The sequence below is a fragment of the Primulina huaijiensis genome, chromosome 13, assembly GCF_012295235.1.
Source record: "Primulina huaijiensis isolate GDHJ02 chromosome 13, ASM1229523v2, whole genome shotgun sequence".
In the NCBI taxonomy this organism is placed as follows: domain Eukaryota; kingdom Viridiplantae; phylum Streptophyta; class Magnoliopsida; order Lamiales; family Gesneriaceae; genus Primulina; species Primulina huaijiensis.
Window position 1 is genome coordinate 2,055,731 of NC_133318.1, and position 8,499 is coordinate 2,064,229.

The following is an 8,499-nucleotide window of genomic DNA, read 5'->3' on the forward strand; positions in this document are numbered from 1 at the left end:
AATAGATCTTTATTCATTAAATATATTAATTAATTTCGACATTTTTTTATATCCTAGAAAACATTTAATAAGGGTAAATTTAAGTTTTTTTTAATAAAATTTGTTTTTCAAAATTTTTAGTAATCCGATATTTATTTTTAAATTTGTGGGAACACACAAATAGAGCATATGTATTTGACGACGGAGTATAAATTACTTAAAAGTGTTAGAAGGCAAAAACTTTTTTATCCGTGAATTTGTAATAATTTAATTGATCCAAATATTTTACGTGGGATAATTAATGTGACGACACGCGCATTGCATATAGAATATAACTAGGTATGGGCACCTCAATTCTTGAGGTGCCCTACCAAGGTTTGCAGTATAACATATGAGTATTTATATTTTTTTCAGAGTAACTAATCACGTGTTTATATTTGTGTAAGTTTTATCTAATAATGTAAATTTAAAAGCTATAATTATCATGAATATAGTATTTTTTATGTTCTTCTATATCTGTATTCAAACGATTAGTATTTCAATTTGACACTGTGTTTAACAAAGTGAAAAATATGAAAAACAAGAAATTTATAAAAGTAAAAATAGTTATGAAAAAGATTGAATTGGTGTTCAAATAAGAGAAGTTTAATAACATGTTGTAAATTGAATATAATGTATTGCTTTATATTAAAATATAACAAAGGATCTACTCCATAAATAAGTTATTATAAATTCGAAAATAGAGTATCTGTATTTTGGTATTAGTTGTAAGGGTATTACATTTAATGATGTTGTAGACGCTAATGAATTTATAAATGTGATAACTTTAACTTCAATATAAGTTGAAATATGAGCCATAAACAATGGATAAGAGCACAAAAATTTTTAGGGTAATCAAAGACATTTTAAAAAGTGTTAATGAAGACATGATTTCATTTTGTTTAAATTTTTTTTGTTTGAGAATTTAGTTGATGGATTTATGAGTTTTGTAACCTAGAGTTTTTTATGATATATAAACATGAGAGTTAATATTAATTCATAAGACATCTGAATAAAAGATAACAATGATGACCTAATAAAAGAAAGTAAAGTATATGAATAAAAATTGTAAGGAGCTCGTATTAATCTAAAGTTTATAATACATTTACGCACATGTACAACGACTAAGCATTTTCGATAATATAATATAAAGATTTTATTATTCATTTAATGTCATGGTTGTTTTGATGGAGTTCGTTAGTATTTAGGATTGCCTCAGTGCCTATTGCATAATTTAGTAGGAGCGATAGTTTTTGATTTCATGTTAGTCATTCTTCGTAAGATGATGTCCCATATTGGGCTGAAGTAAATTCTTCTTATTAGTTCGCCCACATCTTTCTGAAATTGATAGTTATATTAATATTGTTAACATCCAATACATGTATAGTAATGATTGTTTTCTATTGAATTTGGCTTATATGTTGAATTTCTAGTTAGTAAAAGATGGATATTGAAAATTTATAACATAGGAAGCATGTTAAGCGTTAGGTAATTAAGCATATAAATATGTATGTAGTAAGAGAAATTACAAACAAAATCCATTGTGAAGATTACATGAACTAAAATTGTACATGTTTGCGTGAAATAGATGTAAAGGTTAAAAGTTTTAATTTCATATTTAAAGTACCATTATTATATCTTTAATTTGATGAGCATTTTTAAATTTTTTCCCAAACGATAACAAAATGTAGGTATCACATCATATTGTGTAAAGTAACATAACCACATTATAATTCACATAAAATTTATGTTATGTGTTCCAAAAATAGAAACCCAAAAAGTACAAAATGTGTTGTTCTGCACTCATCATTATAAGCATAGTTGAACCCTTGTGGCTAACTGATGATTCGAACCTGAGGAAAAAATCCAAGTACCCCAAAAAAACAAGCTGACGTGTAGTATATGATGCGTCGACAAATATAAGAGTTTAAGCATTGTAATCAATGAGAATATCCAATAATATTACCTCAATTCATTGCAAGGCAAACAACTAACACAAAAAAAAAAACAATTCACAACATTAACCTCTTTTATTCTAATCAGTAAGCAGAAATTACTGCTTGCAGCTGAGTATATGAATTTCAAAACTTTGGATCCAGTACACAATCTACTAAATATTATTGACTACGTTTGAATAGAAAATGTCGGTTGTCAAATTTTTGCATTTTGGACCCAATAAGATCCACCTCTGACTGAGTCTAAGGTTTTAGGAAATACAGAATTTGTATCTCAAACAAATAGAACATCTTTATATGCATAATAATGTTAAGCATCAATCAATAATCGAATTTTATTTATCTATATATATACCAACCCCAACGAGGGCCACTATTGATGAAGCAGCAGCAGCGCGATGATGCTAAGCATTTGCTTTCATAAGGCCTCTGCCTGTTCTCTCACCTGCCATCTTTGTTATCAAGTATACATGGTTTAATCAAAGCACAAAAAAGTCAACATAAAGATCCGAGGTTAGGAGATATCTCAAAAGGTTGCATTTCAGAATTTTGGGAAATTCAACCACAAAACTAAAGAAAAGAAACCTTTGTAAAACTTTAGGCACCAAATGATGTTTTTATCTTAATGATAGCGGTATGTTTACCCTTCCTTAAAAGCTATATATATCAGAGTCATGTTCAAAGCAAGAATCAGGTGGTCCATGTCGATTCCATGGTGGTGCCCATGGTGATGATTATCATGCAGGTGATCATGAGCCAAGGACTGATTAACAATCTCAGGAGCAACCGAAAAGATTTCCTAAACATGAAACAAAATTATATCTCCGGAAAGAAACATAAAATTATGCAAACTATAATGAAAATAGAACAAAACAAGACATCAATAGCATGCCATGAAATGCCTCCAGCAGTTGGCAAAAGCACGCCAGAAATCTCTAGAGCTCCTAAAGTCTCAAATTTACCGTGTCCTGAAAAAAGCAAGACCATCATGAACTGAGAGAGAAAGCAATTTGAATTCTATCAAAACTTTACACCTCATGACCTTAGAAATTTCTAACAGTGATAATATATCCAACAAAGAATAGTCCACGTCAATTGTCCTAGAAAGACTGTATTAGCAACTCATTACTAAAATAAAAAAGATACATGAGATACCCTTTTACTAATTGAAGTTGATGAAACTTTGTGATATCAAACTAAACTTATAAAAATACTAATTGGATGATAGGATTTTATTTTGCCATAGAAATCTGAAGAATAGATTTAAAATGTCAGTCACCTTATTCATCGTAAACATCGTTGTATTTACATAAATTCGAAATGACGATAATTCGAAATCCATCCAACGTTAATTCATTGGAACAACCAAATATATTTAAAATTCATAACTTTAAATCCACCTACATAAACACAACTTTAAATCTTTATTTTCTTTACTAATCTCCAATAACATCATATTACTTACTCATGACGATTTACAACTCCTTACTTGTAACTGTAACCAGCACCATCTGTTTAGACTTCAAATATTTTATTTTGATATAAGCTCGTAATTACGTTCTCTTCTTGAGTCATAGAATCAATTCTCTAATGATCGTCACTTGCATAAAATATAAATACAATAAATAATGTTAATTCAAAATTATTCATCCCAATATTATATTTTAACTAAAACCATATTTTATAAAATAAAATTTATTAAACTTATAACACACACACACACACACACAGATATATATGTAAGATTGTTATGTAACATGCTAGATACGTGCGCTTGTATATAAAAAAGGGAAACACCACATGAAGGCTTTATACTTGAATTATGTAAACTTGGATAAAGAATTAATAGATATAAAGGTTAAAATCTAAATAATCTTTGTAAAGAAATAGAAACTATGGACAACCCTAAGTTCTGTACATTAACCGTCAACCATTGCTATTCATGAAGAGATCTTCACATGTATTCTTCAATCGTCTCTTTCCTCCAACCATTAAATCTGCTCCACAATTTTTCAACCAACTACCCTACTTCCATATTCACATGCTATAGCATGTATATAGATATATACATACCAGTTTCGGCAAAGAGAAGGAGATTACGAGAGGTGGAACGATCCCTGCTCTTCGGTTATGGCGTATAGCAGCTTCTCTTTCATAACTTTCTGCATAANTCTGTAGATATATACATACCAGTTTCGGCAAAGAGAAGGAGATTACGAGAGGTGGAACGATCCCTGCTCTTCGGTTATGGCGTATAGCAGCTTCTCTTTCATAACTTTCTGCATAACACACACGAAAAGTTAGCCGATTTTCTGAATTTGATCCACGAAAGAGTAGAGAAGAAATGATATCGNCCTTCGGTTATGGAGTATAGCAGCTTCTCTTTCATAACTTCCTGCATAACACACACAAAAAGTTAGCCGGTTTTCTGAATTTGATCCACGAAAGAGTAGAGAAGAAATGATATCGCGCGTAGAATAGACAGAGCGAGGTTGACTTTTGTTGAATAAGGTGGGAGCTTCATATATTTTGCACAGGTCATCACACTTGGTAAGTCGGCGTCAATCCACTTGACACAATGCTGTCAAGAAAGTCAAATACCAGAATATTAGTAATTACAGTCTAGTGGAGAAAGGTGTATGATCTTACTCGAAAGATGTCTAAACTCTGACCTTCCGAACTATGGTCAGTTTTGGGTTGAGAGAAGCCAAGCCCCCAGTAGGAAGGCGGGGTGGAGCAGTCACAAACTGCAAGAATGCTCGTTGCTGCCCACGGTTGAACTCTCGCATGATTTCAAGCAACTGAGAGTTGGAAAAGATACTCGTTAGCTCAGATGAAGGATTGCTAAGAACTGAAATCAAGAGATGTCACTGTACTAACATCGACGATTGGGGGACTACTGATTGTGTATCCATGGTCGAATTTGATGTGATCCAAAAGTTCACCCGACTGTATCAAATGAATAGAATATAAAAGGACATAAGCTGGCGACCAGAACAAGTATTGACATTCACTGGATGTTAGATTTGTTAATAATACATACATTCCATAGTGCATGTTCTCCGCACAGTATGAGTTCCAATTCTCCTTCAATGAAAACTTTAAGATGCTGGACAGATAAAACCTGAAACCCATTGCAGAAGTCGGAGGAAGCAAATATTAGAAATATCATATCACGCAAAATGAAGTCCAGGAAAAGGGATCTTGCAAAGATACGAAAGGCTGCCTCTTTAAAATCCAGGGAAAGGTATTGTTTATCTTAGAAGCAATACAGTTAATTTACCAATGTTGGAAGGAACAAATAAACTCATCACACATGTTATAACTATCTTTCTATGTGTGCGAGTGGAAACGGTATTCAATTATCACAAACCTTATTCAAGTCGCAAATATTTGGGACAATACATTTTACATCTCATGTATAAATTTTACACTCCAAGATCTTTATACATAGAAGAAAGATACGGGCATTGGTAAATCATTTCATACGCCTCACAACGGCATAAGATTCATGAACAAAATCAACACAATATTTTCTTGAATAAGACGCAAGGAAAGAAAACAGAAGGAACTATTCAAAGTGTATCTCACAAAAATCAGGCAAATGACCATTCATGATAGACAGAGAACCAACCTGATCAAAACCTGACTTAAATGCTTCCATTTGTCTCGAAATTCCAGACTTTGTTGTAGCATCAACTATGAGGATGATATATTCCTCCATAATTGTCCAGATTTACCTTTGCATCAACTATGAGGATGATATATTCCTCCATAATTGTCCAGATTTACCTTTGAATTATTAGTTTAAAATATAAAAAATGCATCCAATTTTATCAACCAAAACATCTGGAAAAGAATAATGATAGTGCAAAATCTAACCATCTTTGAGAGAAACACAGTAGAGGCGACACCGAGGAGCTGGAGAAAGGAGACTCGAATAGCGCAGACACTCCTAAGGCAACCTGAACTACAGTCATGTTTTAGCCTTAAACCCATCAACCATATCTTGTATGCACAGAAATACAAACCGAATTCACGAGTATGAGCATATGCAAATATGTAAATCAACAAACAAAACAAAAACAGGAGAAAAAAACTAACCCAACAAAAAAAAAGCACCTCAAGAAATCGGAAACCCCAAACAAGAGCGAGGAAAGAACAAACCCAAGAATGTAAGGGGAAAAAAAAAGCCAGAACAAAAACAAGTGGATCGCTTCCGCGGTGGAGAGAAAATATCAGAAACTCCGAACAAAAGCAAGACGAGCAAACTAAAGAGAAGAAATCAAGACTCCGAACGAAAGCAAGACAAGAGCAAACCAGAGAAGAAAAGAACGAAATCGACCCTCCTTGTTGCGCGCTGTTCGCTATTGCGGTGGAGAGAAGAGCCTGTTGTTCCCTTTCTCTGATGTGGTGGAAGAAATTGCTCGATGTTTTGTGATGGAGAGAAGAGCCTGTCCCACGTAGTGTTGTCCTTTGTATGTGATGTGGTGGAGGAGAAGGTTCATTACACGTGTTGAGGGCGTTACCGGATACCGGACCAAAACTGGCCATTTTGAACGATAGCAGGCTTTAATATAAGTAGATAGATAGAAGATACATGAATATTTACTAATTTGTTTGTAAAGTCTTTTCTTTGTTCACTCGCATAAATGATATAATTCCGGATATGATATAGTTCCATGTTCAAAACTCGAATTTGTGCTTAATGTCTGCTAGTGTAACTGCACGCTTGTAAAATATTTTTTAGAATTAATTGGATTTATATTTAAATAAAGTTAATTTCATAATTGTAAAATTAATGAGAGACAACAATGTAATTCGAAATTATTATATTCAAATGAGATTGATATCATAATTTTAAAAGTCAATAAAAGATTAAACAATTACAATTTGAAATAATAAGATTAAAAAGAAAAAAAATAAAAAAAATCACCTTAACACCATTTTTTATCTCTATTATAGATATTTTTAATAATATATTAGACATATATGATTTATATTTCTAGACATAAAAAAAATTGTGAGGCTCATACATAAAATTAATATAAATTACCTCATGAAAAAACAGTTACTATCATGGAAAATACGCATGCATTTTATATGTAAATTTTTTTTATAGCATTTTTATATGTTGATGTTATTATATTGTTGGAATCTAGAAAGATTAAAATAAGAATATACTTATAAAATACGAACTTATGATAAACAAAGATTAAAAACATCATGTTATATTGCATTAAAGAACCAAATAAAATCAAGATCAAACCCCAAGGATAATAAATAAATGTCTAAATTCTTGGAGGGTTGTCATCTGCAACCACCATGAGTCGAAGTCCAAGTTCCTCCACATGCATAGCAAAATTGAAATCCACACCTGTTTCAGAAATTATTAAAGATTAACGAAATAAACCTATAAATTCATCCCTTTAATAATAGGGATATATTGGTCGACAACGTATGTGATTCTCTGATCTTTTAGTAACAAACTGATGATATTAAGATAAATGGTTGTTCTACCTGCAAGTCATATGCAAGCATCCTTCACTTTTCTCCACAAAGAACTTGCATCTAGGGCACCTCTGCCATTTATTATCCTTAGCAAGCTGATGCACCAGTAAATCCTCCGTCCCTCTTTCGCTCGAATCCAGCCCCTTAAATTCGTGGCATCCGACTCCGGAATGCCACGGCACATTACACTGCACGCACAACAATCTCCTGCATGAGAGGCATTCCGCCTCCCTGATCACTTCTCCGCTATTATTTACCATCAAAGATGAACAATCTTTATATGGGCAGTAGAATTTCTGGGAAGCATCGAGCATGGATTCGCATATGGCATCATCCCACATAGAAATTAGATACTTGGGAACAATTTCCCTGCATCTATCGATTTCGAGAATCCCTTTGCAATGTAAGCCGACCGGGCACGTTAGCTTGGCGGAGTTTTCTCGGCTGACATTGCCCATTTTAGTGATGTTTGCGGCGATATATCTGGTGATACACGTGATGCAGCAGATGTCGCAGCAGTTCTGGATCGGGAACATTTGATCGTTCTCTCTTCTTTCGGCGCATATTTCGCAGAAAGATTTGGAAGATTCACCAGTTTCTTTGTAATTTTTTGGTGATGAATCTTTCGGGTGTGTGTTGGAGGTGATGAACGAAGCCATTAAAGTTTCTTGGAACTTAAGTTCTTCTGCAAATTTCTCATCCGACATTAGAGTTCCAGTGTTAGCAGATTCTTCTCCGCTGCAGTTGGAGAGCAAACAAAGATAAGAGTCATCACAGAAGAGAGAAATGGAGGGTTCTTCCATGAATTCAGACCCTTTAATTTTTTCCTGCACAAATACCCCGCCCCGGCGGTGGTTTATTTCTGAAGGGTAATTATGTAGATTTTTAGTTGATATGCGATTTGTCGAGTGTTCCTCGTACACTTCATTTTTGTTAATTTCCCATAAGTGGCTCTTGATTTCCATGTCGATTAGGATTCTTCACAAATTCATCTTTTAGTTTCCATGACTATATA

The 8,499-nt window shown here is 33.2% G+C and overlaps 2 protein-coding genes across 2 annotated transcripts; both read right to left on the reverse strand.

Annotated features, from left to right (window-relative positions):
• Positions 1–3,781: 3,781 nt before the first annotated feature.
• On the reverse strand, positions 3,782–6,449 carry LOC140990942 (E3 ubiquitin-protein ligase UPL4-like). The gene is made up of 8 exons (XM_073460822.1): positions 6,294–6,449; positions 5,856–5,938; positions 5,608–5,691; positions 5,017–5,097; positions 4,854–4,922; positions 4,646–4,774; positions 4,471–4,554; positions 3,782–4,252 (listed from the first exon to the last, which is right to left on the reverse strand). Exons 2-8 carry the CDS (start codon positions 5,856–5,858, stop codon positions 4,187–4,189), a joined length of 516 nt encoding a protein of 171 aa, XP_073316923.1. The 5' UTR covers positions 5,859–5,938; positions 6,294–6,449; the 3' UTR covers positions 3,782–4,186.
• Positions 6,450–7,283: 834 nt separating this feature from the next.
• On the reverse strand, positions 7,284–8,449 carry LOC140991849 (E3 ubiquitin-protein ligase RSL1-like). Its single transcript, XM_073462009.1, has 2 exons — positions 7,494–8,449; positions 7,284–7,350 (listed from the first exon to the last, which is right to left on the reverse strand). The coding sequence occupies exons 1-2, from the start codon at positions 8,447–8,449 to the stop codon at positions 7,284–7,286; spliced, it is 1,023 nt and encodes a 340-aa protein (XP_073318110.1).
• Between the last annotated feature and the right edge of the window lie 50 nt (positions 8,450–8,499).